Source organism: Eumetopias jubatus, unplaced genomic scaffold (assembly GCF_037043125.1).
Source record: "Eumetopias jubatus isolate StellerSeaLion01/CBP00866 unplaced genomic scaffold, mEumJub1_p1.0 scaffold_5, whole genome shotgun sequence".
Classification (NCBI taxonomy): Eukaryota; Metazoa; Chordata; class Mammalia; order Carnivora; family Otariidae; genus Eumetopias; species Eumetopias jubatus.
Window position 1 is genome coordinate 111,827,312 of NW_028274811.1, and position 17,356 is coordinate 111,844,667.

The 17,356-nt window shown below is 48.5% G+C and overlaps 1 protein-coding gene across 2 annotated transcripts; it reads right to left on the reverse strand.

Annotated features, from left to right (window-relative positions):
* Nucleotides 1-291: 291 nt before the first annotated feature.
* On the reverse strand, nucleotides 292-17,073 carry SMIM3 (small integral membrane protein 3). 2 transcript variants are annotated; one of them, XM_028106710.2, is made up of 2 exons: nucleotides 16,429-17,073; nucleotides 292-1,666 (listed from the first exon to the last, which is right to left on the reverse strand). In XM_028106710.2, exon 2 carries the CDS (start codon nucleotides 1,653-1,655, stop codon nucleotides 1,473-1,475), a length of 183 nt encoding a protein of 60 aa, XP_027962511.1. In that variant the 5' UTR covers nucleotides 1,656-1,666; nucleotides 16,429-17,073; the 3' UTR covers nucleotides 292-1,472. The 2 variants fall into 2 exon arrangements, with proteins under 2 accessions (XP_027962511.1, XP_027962512.1); XM_028106711.2 differs by lacking the exon at nucleotides 16,429-17,073 and adding an exon at nucleotides 15,976-16,177.
* Between the last annotated feature and the right edge of the window lie 283 nt (nucleotides 17,074-17,356).

Genomic DNA, 17,356 nt, shown 5'->3' on the forward strand with positions numbered 1-17,356 from the left:
GTTTCCAGTTGCACCCTCAGAGTGCCCGCCTAAAGATCACAACCACCTCAAACTTGACACGTCTAATACAAATTTCATCGCTTACTTAGAAAATTTGTTCTTCCTTCTGCATCCTATGTGTATGCAAACTGCCCAACTACCCACTTGCCGAAGATAGAACCCCAAAGTCGACTGGATTCTTCTCTTTCCCTTTCAGTTCTTACATTCAAACGGTCTCTAAGGCCCATAAATTCAGTGGAATCATTTTACCCGAGTTTCTGAGCTTAATAAGTGCTCTCTAAAGACCTCAGATATGTTCATTCTAGCACTTTATTGGAAATTGGTTGTATACATCAAAGAAGTCAGACCGAAGTTAAAGCATCACTTCCACACAATATTCTGATATCTGTGCTATCTTTTTACATAATTTAATACATCCCAAGATACTCCTGATTTTGGTCAAGGAGCTTGAGTGGTCCAGAAATCTCTCTCTATAAATATAGAGCATAGCATCTAAAATAACCATTGTTTTTGAGACAGTTCCAAAAGTCCTGGGAACATCTCTTAAAATCTGTAGCTTAGACTGGCTGCAGTGCTTGCTGGTGGGAGGGAATGAAGGGCTTACACTCACACCATGGAGCTGGTTACAGCGGGTGCTGGGGCAGGGGGCACAGAGCTCCTCGAGTGTGGGGCACACAAGTGGGTGGGGGTGGGGGTTGGAGATCCTGAAAGCTGCCCAGGCCACTCAGCCACCCTGTGTTTTCCAACATTGCTTGAGTGTCAAAGTGAGGAGACGCCAATGTAGAAAGAAGCCCATCACCCCAGGTCCCTTGGCATTGCCAAGAAATGGCGGAGCCTCCTCTAGATGGTTATAGGGCTAGACATTCTGGCACAGAGAAGGTTCTGGGAAGTCCCACCCATCTCCCTCCCCCTGCCACGCTCAATTCCCTCCAAATTACAAAGTTGAGGGAGTGGCACTGCAAAGAAAATGACTTTGAGCCAAAGTGCTGCGGGCCCCTTGGAATGAGGACAGGGTGCCTTTGCTTCGTTTGACCTGGGGGGGCACTGGCGAAGGCTGCTCTGCCCCCAGCATCTTCGTCGCCCCCTTGAAGGCCAACATCAGCAATTAGGTGCTTTGGTTCTTCTAAGCTTCTCAGCATTTAGCAATAACACCTGTGTAACTGCTCACACTCACCAACAGCTTTAACCTCCACCAAGTCATCGGTTCTTGCAACCCTCTGAGGTAGGAAGGGCAGGGATCATGATCCCCATTTAAAAGGGAAGGAACCTGGAACCCAGAGAATTAGGTCCCTTGCCTGAACTCACACAGCTGGCTGGCGGCAAAACCCAAACAAGAACCCCAATCTCCTCTCACATGGCAGGCTCCAGGGTCCACACTCCAAAGCCCCTCCTGCTGCTTTTCCGAGAAGGAAGAGGTTGGGGGAGGAGACACCGTCCACATCACTCCCTTGCCCCTCTTAGGAGATCTGATCTCAGACGGCTCCATGGAGGACGGGATGAGTCCGCATGCGATAGATAATGACCGCAGTGGCCGGGCACAGCAACAGGGAGGTCATGATGACAATGGTGGCCAGGATGATGAGGACAATGACCCAGATATCCAGGATGTGCTTGGGGAGCGTGGCTTCCATCGGGACCTGGCTGACGGCGTCCATGCTGCTTCACTCTGCGACAGACACGAAAGAGGAAGTGACTATCTTGCACCCTCTCCGGGAGTCAGAAGCTTGGGTCACGTACCACCTCTGTGCTCTTCAGGTTACCTGACCAATACGAATAATGGGCTCACTTACCGAGGGCTTCCTCCGTGCCGGGCCCCATGCTAGGCACTTTCTGTGTATTAACTCACTTAGCCCTCCCTTAAACCACCACCTCCATGAGGCGGGGACTATTACTGTCAGCCTTTTGTATTTCTTGGACTTTATCTTCAGTTATTTCCATTTTACAGATGAGGACTCTAAAGCCTTTACAGATGTAGTTAATTTGCCCAAGGAAGTGAAGCCAGATGCATGGGACTCCAGAGCCTCCGTGTTTAACTATGGAACTATCACACTACCAGTCTGGCCCCTCATCTGTTAATTTGTCTTTGGTCCTGTTCCCTTCTCCCATTCTCCTGGCAACTAAACCTACTCTTTTCTGTGGAGAACCCACCTATTCTGTGTGGTTTAGCGAAGGCGCTCACCTGAGCACAAGGGTAGATATGTGCTCTAGGCTTGGCCATCACCAATCATAGCCTCAATTCAGGGCTGGGCAAGTGAGCCCGGCCGAGGCAGCCCAAGTCCTCCCAGCGCTTTTATGCACAAGCTGTTGGTTAAGATGATTCTTTCTGCTGGGGACTGCTAAACCAAAAGGATGTGAGTCTGGAAAGGACAGGCAGGGTGCTGTCTCACCCACGTGTAGACAGCCCCTCTTAGAGATGGAAGGAGAAATGGAGGCTTCAGGACCCGAACCCCATGCGGTCTGACGCCATCTACAATCCTGGACACCCCAGACACAGAAACGAATAATTCCCTGCCTTTAAGCCGGAGTTAGCGTGGCTTCTCCCACTTAACACCCAAGAGTTCTGATGGATAAGAGGTAAATCGGTTGTTCCCAAACTTTTTCAATTCACAGCACCCTTAGTGTTTTAGTAATTTTTTTCACAGCTCTGCGGGCCCAAAGAAATACTTGGCAGTTCCATTTATTATGGAGTTAGCTTCAAACAAGTCAGTAAGCATTTATGTCCTAACAGAGTAGTAGCTGCTTGAAAAAAAATCATACACATTGAAAAAAGAAAATATTTTTATTTCATTCTTCACCAGTTACTTACTAATGGGACGTGGGCAGTGGGCAGCCACTGCACCACTTTGCAGACTCTGGGGTCAGATTCGACAATGCCATGCCCACTGCCCACTGCCCGTTCATTTGTGCATACCACCTGCTGCATCCTGGCAGCCACCAAAAACTCAGCTTCACAAAATAGAGCATCGCCAAAGGGAATGAAATAAGGTTAACGTTAACCTGTAAACTTTCTCAAGCTAGTTGTTTGCACAGTGTCTGAGGGATGTCAAAAATGTTACAGATCCTGCAGCACCCATACACTTTTCCAATGAGTTCACTGTGGCTCCCAGGGCTCAGCGTACAACTTGGGAACCGAACCACAGACCTAACCCATTCCCTGCCCAGAGGGCACAAGGCTGGAACAAACACTCTCCTGTGGTTCCTTCTAGGTCTGAGATCTGAGATCTGTATTTCTGTGATTCTAGGTTCCAGACAAAATTTCCAACTCTAGTCCAATGCCTTGCTTTGTCCTAATCAACACCTTTTCCTTTCTAATGCCCTTAGCTCCATGCCCACTCTTGCCCCACTAAGTAAGCTGCTGATGGCCACATCCAAGGCAAAGCCCCCAAGATATACACACAAGGATGCTCATTTCTGCATTGTTTGTTACAGCAACCAATGCAACAAGTGTCCATAACAGTACTATAGCATATACCCATATATTGGTACACCATTCACTCATTTAACAAATATTTAGTGCTTGCTATTCACCAAGTATTGTTCCAAGTGTGTTACAAATATTAACGTATTTAATAGTTACTAAAAAGAATGATGATCTACAGTGAGTTCTGAACATTTTAAGTGGGGGAAAGAAGTACAGTACAGAATAATGTGCATAGGATTATTCCTCTGGCTCAGATTTTGTAGAATTAAGTAGACAGATGGGGGACAGTACATAAATGTAAAATCATTTATGAGCAGAATCCAAAGAAAGTGTTAAATAGTGATTACCTGGGGGCCAGACTAGGAGTGGGAGAAGCCTTTGCTTCTCATTCTTCATGTTTTCCTGCTGTTTGAATTTTCTAAACATGAGCATGTCTCATTTAATTTTCTGAAGTCCACTGGATTGAGGGGAAAATGGTCCAATAAAATTCAAGTATGAGCCTGATCAAGTGGTCACCAAATGCCCTATATTGTGCCAAGTGAAAACCATCTTAGGACAGTATTAAAAAACACTAATTTCTGGGTCCCATTACAGACTTACTGAATTAGACTCAAGAGGGGACAGGAGGAGACCGTCTTTCCCAATATGCAGCCAGCTTTGGGAACCCCCAGACCCACAGATCTCTAAGGCTGCTACGACTCTCTCCAGCACTGTGATTTGGCAACTGATTCCCAGGTGCTCTGCAGCCAGTCTGGTCAGACCTAGGCAAGGCCCAGGATGAAGGAGAAGCCTCTGGCAAGGCTCCCAAAGAGACCGGGATTATCAGGCTGGGGCGTGCCGAAGAGGGAGATAGGCTGGCCCTGCCTCAGCCCTAGAAATGTCATCCCTTACTCCCAAGGCCAAGCCTCAGAAGCATGAGTCACAGGAGCCATGCACTGCTAAGGAAGGACAGAGGTGGCAGAAATCATTCTTTGTGGTCTCCTGATTACATCAACAGCTAGCCTGCCTTGGGCCAAAAGAACCCCACGAAAGCCCTTTCTGGTAAACCCATTAACATCAAACAGTTTCCGTGACTCCAAATGCCAGGAATAATTTCCCTGGCTGACTTTCACATGGAAAACCTGTCATTTACAGGAACTCAGGCTTCAGGGCTCATTCACCATCACGAACCACGGAAGCTACACCAGCCTTATTTCACAGAGAGCAAAACAGAGGTCCGGAGGTCTTTTCCCACCTTCAACCCCACCTTCTTCCAGAATAATCATTCAAAGACATAAATCCAATCAACTCACTGCCTAAGCAACACAAAACAGAATAGAGCAAGTAGATGAATAAATGAAACTTTTTCTGGGTACTGCAATGCACTCTAGATTGTACTCTTTTGCACACGGTGTTATTTAAAACCCTGATCACAAAAGCAGATAAACACAGAGCTGCTCTAGAATGCCAGGGAGGAGGCAAAGGAGGGGCTTGGGGTCCCAGCCAGCGAGGCTGGATAAATATCCTTAGAGGTCCTAAGCACTAGAGATTAGGATGCTCACCCCCTTCCCATGTACAATTCAAACTAAAAGCAACACTAAACCGTAACACATAAGACTAATTTTCCCAGGTGCTATTTTGGTGTCCCTGCTTAGCACAGCCTGTTCGCTTGGTATAGCACAGCTGTTCAGCTTTCCCTTAACCCCTTGGGCTCCTCAAAACACAGTCTGAAAACCACAGGTTGTGATGTTCTCCATGGGTCCTCTCAGCACCACTACTGTTCCAGGGCTCTAAGGCTGGCCATGAACGTGACCAGGTGTGCGAGCGCACAGGGAGCTCTCACTCCTTGTTTCAACCTTCTCAGTCTTCAAACGTGTCCCCTCCGACGGGCTGTTCCTTCCCATGGAACGCCTCTCCCCACCGTGAAAGGAAAGTTGTGTCCCCAAAATAAGAACTACGTAAAGCATATGTTCAGCATCTTCAATGGCACGCTGGAAAGTTTTCCTTGAAAAAAAGCAAGACTCAGGCTTCTGCTAGCTGACTTCTGTTCGACCTCTATCTGGCATCCGGGTGCATGGCTCCTTGTGAGTACATAAAACCCTGTTTCTTGGCACATCTAATTAATCACCACAGATCAAGCTGCTTGTCATTTGCTTTGCAGATACACTACTTATTGTTTCTGATTAATGGGTCATGTCAGACTGTGGCCCAAACCATTCATATCACAGATTTAACCTTATCACAGATAAAAATGTGATGTTTTTATGACCACGGGAGGTAAAACAGCAGTCAGGCCTAAACTCCGGTTAATTTAAACTGGCATACTTTATCTCCTGATGACTTCGTTAAATGAATAAATAAATGCCGACATATGTTCTATATAAGTTTGTCTAAGAAGCTGTGTTAACACCACTCTGAGCTGACAAGCAAAAAAGCCACTGGTATCGTCAGCCACTGATGCCATGTGGGCCCTACACCACCAGCCCTGTGAGAGGCCAGTTTTCATAAGCAACTGAAAATCTTTTTAGGGAAAAAAAAAAAAGAATAATTGTTCCAGCCAATTCTATCATATGGCAAATTTTCTAGCACCACCAAAAAACATATATAAATTTCAAAAGTTAAAATTTCCTGCAAGTCAATAGTTTTAGAATAATTGAATTCCAGGTGACTAATCTGTGCTATCTATCCACCTTTCAATCATGAGAATCACTCCCTAGTAAGAGGCTTTCACCCTCTGACAAAGTAATATTGGTTTTGGTTGAGCACCATCAGGACAAGTAACTCTCTCCAGGATGTTCGTTTGTTTGTTCGTTCGTTCGTTCATTCATTCATTCAAGTACTTGCTATATACAAGATACTCCCTTAGGAATTACTGTTATTTACTCAGAAGATATAACTCACTTCCACGAAGCACAGAGAAGTACCCCTCCTCTTATTTCCTCAAAAACAGGATCACAGAAGCCAGCATTTAACAAATACCAAGTGCTAAGTACTGTGCGAGGCCTCGTCCCACACATTAACTTACTTAACCTTCACAATAATCGTGGATTGGATATATTATTTTACAGGTGTGGAAATGAAAGCCAAGGGAGGTTAACTGGCTAGTGATTATAAAGCTAAGTAACTGACATTCAAACTCAGGTCTCCTGACCCTATGCTCATCTCCAAAGTCTCCACACAGACCCAGGAGTAAGATCATGGAATATGCCAGATCCATAGCTCTGTCCTAAGTCCAGGTCAGACTCATTGCTTTTGGCCAAAGGCACTCTGGATTTAGAGAATTAAGAAAAGATATGCAGTCTATAACTAGAGATACCAAAAGACAAAATGATTTTTAATTTTTCTGAACCGAATTTCAGAATTATAAGGAGAAATAGATGAAGCCACAGTTACAGTGGGGGAGTTCAACACAACTCTCTTAAATACTGATAGAACAAAAAGTGTTTTAAAATCAGCTAAGGACATAGAAGAGTTCTTAAATTAATAGTTTTCTATAATGTATGACTTCAAATAGAAAGTAGCAAAACTAATTAAATATAAAAAGTTAACATTTAAATTATTTCCTCTGGGAATAATTTTTATATATTAATATATATAATATTAAATTGAATATTTAATATATAATGGGAATATATATTGTGCTATATTTCACATATATATAGAATTCTCAATTATGTAGTAATATATATTCATTTAATGGTATTGGAAGAAAATAACTGAGGATAATTACATGAGAATAAAGGGAAGCACAATATACAGCATTTAAAAAACAAGTTCAGGGCGCCTGGGTGGCTCAGTCGTTAAGCATCTGCCTTCGGCTCAGGTCATGATCCCAGGGTCCTGGGATCGAGCCCTGCATCGGGCTCCCCACTCAGCGGGAAGCCTGCTTCTCCCTCTCCCACTCCCCCTGCTTGTGTTCCTGCTCTCGCTGTGTCTCTCTCTGTCAAATAAATAAATAAAATCTTAAAAAAAAAACTTCAAAGCAGAATAGTTTTAGTGTAAGAACAAATAGTTTTTAGAACTGATTTCAAATGTTAAGTCATTTGACCTAACTCACAAAACAGAAAGTTGGCTCTAGTATGCTCCCATCAGAACTATAAAGAGGATATTTCTATAAAGCAATTGTGGTAAGTAGTACTCTAAGATGACCCCCATAATCTCTGTTCCCTGGTGCTACCCCTGGGATTAGGTTAGGTCACATAACAAATGTGACGGGATTTTGCAGATGTAGTTAAGGTTCCAGATCCCCTGACTTTAAAGTAAACAAAAAGAGCATCCTGGGTGGGCCTGACCTAATCAGGTGAAAGTTCTTTAAAAGAGGGCTGAAGCTTTCCCTGAGGTCAAAGACACTGCTCTGCTGGCCTTGAGTTGCAAGAAACAAACCTGCCAACAACCTGAATGAGCTTGCAGGCAGAGTCTTTCCTAATTGATCCTCCAGATGCAAATGTAACTTGGCTGATACCTTGACTGAAGTTTTGTAAGGACCCAGCGAGGTTGTGTTTGAACCCAGGGAAACTGTGAGATCAGTGAATGTATTTTTAAGCCAACAAATCTGTGCTAATTTCTTACGGCAGCAGCAGAAAACTAAATCAGCAATACTATTTCGTCCTGGGTTTGTTCTGTGGAGAAGAAATCCCTACAACGTAACGGCATTCTAGACATCTACATAGAATTTAGACACTATCTAGCTTAAACCATACAGCCTCCCTCCCATTTTACAGGTGAAGGAAATGACTTGCCCAAGGTCACACAGCGGGTTAAGGGCAGGACTAAGGGGAGAACTCGAGCCTCCTGATCTGCACGCTCTTTTCAAATGCCATCACTCTCCTGTTTGAGATGGGAGCCGGGAGAAAGTAAGGAGTCCGGCTGGAGAAGGCAGCAGGAGGGACAGGCTTCTTGATTCTACCTATTTACTGTGTAAAAGCCACTGGGGGCCTTGAGGCCCAGAGCCCGAGGCCACATCACAGTAGGTGGGACAGGTGAGATGGTTTTCCAGGGACACACACACACCCTTCAACCAAAAATAAGTCCTGTCAGAATCACTGGAGAATTCAGTTCCATCCCTTTGGCTCAAGGCCCGAATGCAAATGACTCTAGAGAAGAAGGTTAGTGGCGAAGACTGTAACTTAGCATTCCTCATCGTGAGACTGACAGGGAAGAGGAAGAGACACTGGCATCTGACTGGGTTGTGGGGGATCCCACAAGGTGGGGCAAAGCGCCACGCGTCTGGGATGAAGGACTGGACACCGTGCCTGGCTTCCAGCTCTGCTGAGGCCTGGACTTTAGCCACCACAGCGCCTTCTCCTCACAGAACGCACCCCCTCTCTACTCAGTGGCAGGGGCACTGAATACATGTTGCTTAACTCAAACCCCACCCTCCCTCCATCTCCCCCCCCCCCCCCCGCCCCGCCGAGCTCCTGGATGCTGGTCGGGAGAGGGGAGTACATGGGAACGGAGGGAATACTTGGAAACAGGGGGGAAGTCTCCCCTCTAAAGCGTTAAGAGCGAGCCCCAGCTCAGAGGCCAGCTGGTTGGGTTTCAGTGTGGTTCCACCACTTTCTAGCTGACCTATCTTGGGTAAGTTATCAAACTTCCTAATGCTTCCATTTACTCAGCTGAAAACAAAAACAAAATGGGCAAATAATAGTATCTGCCTTGTAAGGTTAGTAGAATTCCATGGGAGGATCACACATAGTACTGGGCAGTATTCTGACACCCGATGGGCACTCCACGACTGTTCATTCCATGATCAGTAATTCCCGGCCGTAGGGATCACGCACCTGAGCAAATAGCCTCCCCCCCGACAACCAGTTAGAATTTTAGTATCCCTGATTTGGCACATGTCTTCACTTTATCAACAAAGATGACAGAGGCTTAATCTAAATTAATGAATTTTTTTTTAATCAACCAATGACATGGTTGATCAACCTGACAGATTCCTCCAGTCTGAGCATGAAACAGGTGGCGTAGCAACACGGACAGCGCTGTGATTCACACTGGGCATCGAGGAGTGGGGGCAGAGATGGAGATGTTTGCCCCTAAGAAGCTCACCCTCTTCTGCAGGAAAAAGACATCACGGAGCATTGCTAGTTGCAATACAAGGCAGGGCACTCCTAGATTGAAGGTGCAAACCACGTGCTCTCGGAGAAGAGGAAGTGGAAAGAGAGAGACTGCAGGTAAGACAATCGTGATCTGAATCCTGCTCTCCAGCCTCATCAGAAGTGTGACTCGGGGCAAGTTACTTAAAACCTCTAAACCTCAGTCTTCTCATCTTTAAAATAAGGACACTAAGAGCACTATATTGCACCCTACTTTTGTGAGGATAAAGCGAGACAATAGGTATATAGTCCTGAAACATAACAGATGCTCCAAACAATATTCGTCTTCATTCCTTTGTTCTTGTCTAAGTAAAACACAACACTTTAAAAAGAAGGGGGACTTTGATATAGGCTTTGAAGAGAAGTAGGTGTTCAAAAGGAAAAAAATAAAGGGAAAGGCAGGATGAGTAGAATAGATACATCAACGAAGCCCCGAGGTGGTGAGATACAGTGTGTGCCCGGGCATCTGTAGTCCTTGTGGCTCTGGCAAGAGGCTTACCCTTTCTAAGCTTCCGTTTCATCTGTAAAATGGAAACAGGACTACTTCACTGGGATGCCATGGGGTCTGAATGAGCTAAGGCACACAGAACACTTACTGCGGACCATGCCTGATACACAGTAAGGACTTCATCCATGTTAAACTGAGCTGGGGGACATAGCCCAGCTCCTAAATTCAGAGCGTTCAGAGGCCCCACCATTATTTGGGGCGCCATGACTGCTCCGAGGCTGATCTAGGAAAGCGCAAGGATAGTTGCATCCACACAGAGAGCCTTTGAGAGTCTGTCCTGCCTTTGATCTCCCACAGGAAAAGCACACCCTGCACATATGAGCTGCAGCTAGCAGATGACTTTTGAGGGATTGTCCGTGGTTATCCAACCGGTTTTACCACCAAGGAGCTCACTGAGGAAGAAGGCAATAAAAGAAATGACTTCCTGCTGGCTGGCAGGCTTAATTATCCCCAAGTGGGAGAGAAAGCAGACAGAGGCAGGTGGCTTCCTGCAGGTGTGGCCTGGCACGGAGGCCAGAGAGGGGGCAGTGAGCCCAGCTCTGAGTCACCGGCGCAGGGGCCATCTCTTTGGGCGACCTGCCAAATGGGGAGAATGAGGCTGACTGTTCCCACCCAGGGAGCAGACTCGGGGCCTTACCAGCATCACTCCGCTGATAGGACCCCTTCTTAAGGCTCTACCCTCAGAAGGAGCTGGTGCAATCATCTGAGAAGAATGGAGCATCGAGGCCAGACAGAGAAAGCAAGTGAAGTCCTGAGAAGAGGCCCCACTGGCCCCTTTCTAGCCTGGGGTAGCTAATGTCCTGATCAGACTTTTGTGCTTGTTGTTCCCTCTTCTTAGAATGCTCTTCCCCACAGATCTTGCTTTTCAACAACCACTGTCTCAGTGTCCAGGACCTCAACTTAAATGTCACCTCTTTGGAAAAGCCTTTCCAGAATCACCTTGTTAAATCACCACCCTCATCCAGCCGCCATTCTCTATCTCAGACCTTGTTTTAATGTCTTCAGACACTTTTCACAAACTAAAATTAGCTTGTTTGTTTGTGTGTGTATGTGTTTTTTCTGGCCACCTTTGCCCACTCAAATGCAAGCACAAGGAGAGCAGAAGGCTTGCCTCCTGTTCCCGGCCATACCCCCGGCACAGCTCTCGGGCCCTGGCACACAGGACGGCCCCAATAAACCCAAGATGCATGAGGGAATGAATACAGACAGACGGGAGGACTTCAGATGTGAGCTTAGTTGGAACTTAGCTGTCCAGAAAGGATCCTCGCCCCATGATCTTAAAAGTCAGAATCCCATCTCTAAAACAAAATGCATCCTCTGACTTGATCATTTTCTGGGCTCTCTGTACATTCAGGGAGGATTATGAGGGCCTCCGCCTTTCCCAGACTAGCCTGTACATACCAGGCAGAGGAGAGAGGTGCACTGACCTTTCAGAATAACGTTCTCTAGGATTACCTGCGCTCCAGAGCTGGGCATTGAGGTGAGTGTAGGGGTGGGGGAGTTGCTGTCCACAGTAGGAACATTTCCTTCTCTGTTCTCAGAATGGACAGCTGATAAAAAGGGAGGGGATTTCCCAGGCCTTACTGCGGGTGAGACCATCCCCACCTCCCATTCACCCTCAGAGACAGTTCTCTTCCCCTTCTGTAATAGCCTCAAGCATTTACCAAGCCAAGCCATCTCACTAGGGACCTCTGTTCCAAAGACAGGGGCCAGAGGAAGGGACGGGCAGGACTTACAACTATCAAAAATGTGAAATGAATCAAATCAGAGGACTTTGTCCAATCACCCGAGGTCCCCGAGGAGGGCTCTGTTCTCATTTTACCCCAGTTGGCTTCCGTCTCCATCAAAATTCTTAACAGTCTAAAGACGTGTTCTCTGTCTGAGTTTCCGTCTGCTATTCTGTGGCTGGAAAAATGGAAAAACACCAGGATATTTCAAAGAGATCAGAAAACAGCCAGAACTATTCAAGACTGCACGTACCCATCAGACCCAGCCAGTCACAGAGTCTTAGAAACCAACAGGGAGCCAGCAGAGAAGCCCTGGCCAAATCCACAGCATCCTGCTTAAGCCTCTACCATCCATCACGGTTATTTGCCAGTGACTAAGAGCCTGCTGTGTGCTGGGCCAACAAACGAGACTCTCCATGGTGGTGGGCTGGTGGGGTGGGGGGACGGTTAGTGATAGAGCTGCAAGGGCACCAGAGTGGTGTGAATCCCCTACCAAGCTATGTGATCGGGAACAAGTCAATCTCCAAAAATGCATACAGCAGGCAGAACAGCGGCCCCTCAAAGATGTCCATGGTCCTGGTCTCTGGAACTGTGACTATGAAAAAGGAAGCATGACTCAGAGGGCAGAGTCATGAAAACAGAGGTGAAGACTCTGCAGATATGATTTAAAGACTTTGAGATCAGATTATCTTGGACCACCAAGTGGATCCAGTCTAATCGCATGAGTCCTTAAAAGTGATGAGGAAGGCAGGAGGGTCAGAGAAATATCGCATGAGAAGCACCTGACTCACCATCGCTTGCTTTGGAGACGGAGGAAACCGGCTACGAGCCAAGGAGTGCAGAGGCCTGCAGAAGCAGGGAATGGCCCCCAGCTGACAGCCAGAGAGGAAACAGTGACCTTGGTCCTACAGCCACAGGAACTGAATTCTGCCAACAACTCAAATTAGCAGGGAACAAATCCTCCCCTAAAGACTCCAGAAAGAAACTCAGCCTACTGATGCCTTTTCTTCTAGAAGGACCCATACCAGACTTCTGACCTGTAGAACTGTAATACAATAAATCTGATTTTTCTGAAGCCGCTAAATTGGTGGTAATTTGTTACAACATTAGAAAATGACCACACTGTGTGATCCTGAGTAAGTCCCTCCTTCAAATTGGGCCTCCTTCTCCTTTCCACCCAATTGGAAAGGGTGGTCAAGGTGATCTCCAAGTCTCACTCTGCTCCCCTGACATCCTTCCTCCCCTAGAGCCCTGCCCCAGGTCCAGGATGGTCTTGGGTAGAAGGCCATTAAAGAAAAAAATAGAAAGGAGCAAGGGGTGGAGAAGAAGAATCTTTAAAAAGCCCCTAGGTGTTTCCTAAAATGCCACCCAAGGATGCTCAAAAAAAAAAAAAAAAAAGTCTTCCGTTTTGCCATTTGTTACTTCCCAGACCATCCCCCAGAGGAATGAAGTGGAAAATCTGGGAGAGCAAGAAACAAAGCTTCACGATCAATTGGCAGAAGCTGTCCAGAGCACTGAGTTAAGGATTCCCTAGCCTTGCAGAGATTGCAAGGTGCAAAGTCCTGATTATCAATGTCTGCCTGGGGCAGGGACTGGTGCCAGGTATGCCACAAATAGGTCAGCAGTACTTGAAACTGATTTGGGGAGTTCAGTTTTCTGTTTTCCTTCTCCCTCCTCCATTTCATTCTCTCTGATCCTATGTAGTTGGTCACCAGCAATCCGCATGTCCAATCAGCCAATCACAGTCCAAATCAATAAAATAAGGAAACTAGAGCTATGCACCATGAAGCAATGTAAAGTACACAGTGTAGTTGTTGAATCTGGTTGGCTGTTGTCCACCATGCTAGCCAGGGATAGTTCTGGCCTGTTCCCCTTCCTGGCTACCTCTGAGCTTTTCTCTTGGATGTACACCATTCTGTTTCCCTAGTGAGGCAGAAAGATACTAGGGTCCCTAGTGATTTATTAGTCCAGTGGCTGTCAAATTCTTACTTACCGTCCCCTAGGTCACCCTGCGAGTAACTGACAGAAACAAGATCTAATAACCCAGATCCCCATAATTCCAGTGCGGTTCAGAGCGCAGGCCCTGAAACCAAACCGCCTGGGTGCAAACTGCAGCTTCCTGTGATCACGGGTGAGTTCCCCACTCTCTTTGGACCTCAGTCTCCTCAACTATAAAATGCACAGAATGGTGGTCCCTACCTCATAGGATGGTGGTAAAGACTAAATGAATTAACACATGTAAAATGCTTAGAATAATGCCTGGCTCGTGGTCAGCACTCAGTAAATGTCAAGTATGGTTTGTTTTTTTTTTTTGGTAGGCTCAACATGGGGCTTGAACTCATGACCCTGAGATCAAGACCTAAGCTGAGATCAAGAGTCGGAGGCTGAGCTGACTGAGCCACCCAGGTGCCCCTCAAGTATGATCATTATTACATCATTTGGCTTGTCTGGCCCATCGGGGCAGGTGTCTGCAGGCCGTGGTAATACCAGCATTTACTCCCATAAACTGTGAGTGTGCGTACACATGTCCATCTTTGATTCCACTGCCAATAGCGGCAGTGTGAGACCAATCAAGATAAAGATTCTCTTTCCTTGGAGACATTTCCTTTATTTGTAGATTTTAAACCACAGTGAAGAAACAGAAGCACTTTTTTTTTTTTTTAAACAAGGATCAGCATACAGCTAGGGAGGCACCTGAAACTGAGACTGCCACTTACCCCGTTGGCCTGTCACACCTGCGCCCCGTACGTGACCCAACCACATAAGGCCCCCAAGCTCTCTAATTTGGTGTATGTCTCAAACACCTCACCCCAGCTCTGTGATTCTTAGGCTATGCCAGCGACTGGGAATCCCCAAACCTTTCATGCAGGGGAGCCCATGGTTCTGATGCCCTGAGAGGTCACTGTTTAGAACATTTGATGGAGCATGACTTGTGACCTCCATGGCATGACTCATAACCCCAGGTCGGCTGGAAATGTGAGGTCCCTGGTGCAGTGAAGTGCTTCTCCTCGGCTTTTTTGGACCTTGCTGCAGAAGTACAGATGTCCTGAGGCTCAGCTGGGCTATCTTGCCTGCGCTCAAGGGACTGCTGGCTGCCCTGCAGAACCCAAAGGGCACATCCCGCTCAGCCGGAGGTGCCCGTCTGTTCCATCCCCACTTCATTTTACAGATGTAGAGAGCGAGGTCAAGATGGGGAAAATGCCTCATCAAGGTAACTCCGAGTGTCTCCTGACTTCCAGAGAATTGTCCTTCCCACCCCCACCCTTATCCCCAACCCCCATTCAGGCATTTGCAAGCCTTCCCACTTCCCCACAGCCGTGGTACCACAGGTACTCAAGGAATCTTTGAGACCTCAACGTCTGAGCAGCTTTCACTACCATGGCCGAGAGCTTTGAGGAATCTATAGAGAAGCGGGAGACTCCTGAGCACACCCCACCCCCCCACCGCGTGCCAACAGGATCAAGGCCAGTCAGGAAGAAAGGGCGGAGCTGTAGGAACAAGAGTCCAACCTGGCCACTCAGATAGCAACCTCCCACAGGTGTGCAGGTTTTTACGGCTTACACCGCCCCTTCTTCCACGCGTTAACAGTACTGAGCACCTATTTGCCAGGCGCTGGGCCAAGGGCTGAGGAGGCCTCGGAGATGAGGCTTGGACAGACGGTCTTTATCCTCACGGAAGTTGTGGAGGGGTGGGGAGAGCAGGGGTGCAACGACTGGAACAACCAAGTCCAAAGTAAACAGGTGGGCTGGGGCGGAGAAGGAGGAGGGGGCAGGAGGGGGAGGAGGAGAGGAGGGGGAGGGGGGAGGAGGAGAGGAGGGGGAGGGGGGAGGAGGGGAGCCCTTGGAAGGAAGGCTTCTCTCCATGATACTCTGCACACCCGCTCTCTCAGCACGCCAAGGATATTTTCTCCCTTTCACAGATGGAGAAACAGGGCCGGGAGACAGGATGGGGAAACTGCTGGTGCCGGACCAAGGGAACCCACACCCCACTTCAAACTCTTGGCGCCTCCACGCGGGGCTGGGCTCACCCACGCGAGCTGCGGCTCCCACGAGGCCCCAGATCGGCCGAGGAGGTGGCTGCAACTTCGGGGCTGAGAGAAGCAGAAAAGGGGAACGCAGAAGTGATGACGGGGGAGGAAAGAGGCAGAAGAGGGGTAAGGAGAGGAGGACAGCTGGGAGGACGCTGGGCTAGGGACCACAGGAGAACGGAGCCCCACGCGCGACACCCGATGGCCCCACTCACCCGGGGATCTGCAGAGCGGCTTCGCAGGAAAGCCCGCGGCCCCCGCCGCAGCCGGATCGCGCCGGGTCTGCGGGAGGCTCGGGCCAAGGGACGGCTCGAGCGCTTTCCCCGGCTCGCGGGGGGCGGCCCAGCCCGGGGTCACGGCGCGGCACGTGCCGGGACCTCGGAGCCCAAGGCGGCGGGAGCGCGCGGGAGTGGCCGGGACGCGCGGCTCGGCCCCCGGGCTGCGCTCGGCGGCGCTGGAATGCGCGGCCGCCAGGGACCGCCCCCGGAAAACCCGGGCCCCCGGCCTCCGCCGCCGCCCCGCCCCCGCCCCCCCCGCGGCCGCCCCCGCCCCGGGGAGAAGCCGGGGGGAGAAATCTCGGGGACCCGGCTTCCCCGCGGGCCTCCCGCGCCGCGCTCGCGTGCAGGGCGGCGCGATCGCTTCGGCCGTCGGATCCCCGCTCTCCTTACCGTGAACCGGGAGGCTCGGGCTGACCGAAAACGCGTCTTCCAAATTCCTTTCCGGCCGAAGTGTGGCCGATGGGTTTGGGAGGAGGGGCCGAGACTCTCAGCTCCTGCTTGGCAGTGCACTGAGTGTAGGATCCTTGACAAGCGGCTTCGCGAAAGTGAGGCTAGTAACACCTGTGTCCCAGCCCTGCTGTGAGGACGGACTTAGACGCCAGTGTGAAGCTGGTTGGTTGTCTGCCGTGACACGCCTCTGAGCATCCTGTTCATTCTTGTGACAACAGTGAAATGGCCCGATCCAGGGTGCTCATGAGCCCAGCAGAGCTGGCTTCTGAGAGGACTCCACGCCCTGCCAGTTCCCGGCCCAGCTTCCACGCAGGACAACGCAGCTGTGCGATCCCCTGCCGCCTCTGGGATGCACCAGGGACAGGGACCCACAGTTTTTAATTCAGCTGTCGAGCGCTCTTCAGTCTTGCTCTAAAAAACAGGAGCTCAGGCCTTGACCATCAGTGTGACCTTGAGGAGTCTTGGAGCCCAATTGTGTGTCAGTTTCTTCCTTTGCCCAGTAGATTTAGTAAGAACTATACTGCCTTCCCAGGCCTAAATCCGATATGGTGTGGGGGCTGACCTTACCCCCTACTGTCTTCTCTGAGTCGGGGATGAGGTCAGCAGAAATGACGTCTAAATCATCACTACCAGATGCCAGGGTTTTTTAGAGGGGAAACAATGAGGATGAAAGGAATTGATATGAGAAATGATTTGACAAAAATTCTAGGAAATGTCACCCAACATGTTTTCATCAAAAGAGACGTGTGGAATCTTAAAAACAAACAAGTACCACACAATTCTGAATAGTTTAATAGAAAACTCTCAGTAGAAAAAAACAAAAACAAAAAAGCTAAAGGAGGACAATCTCAATTTAATACAAAGTGTT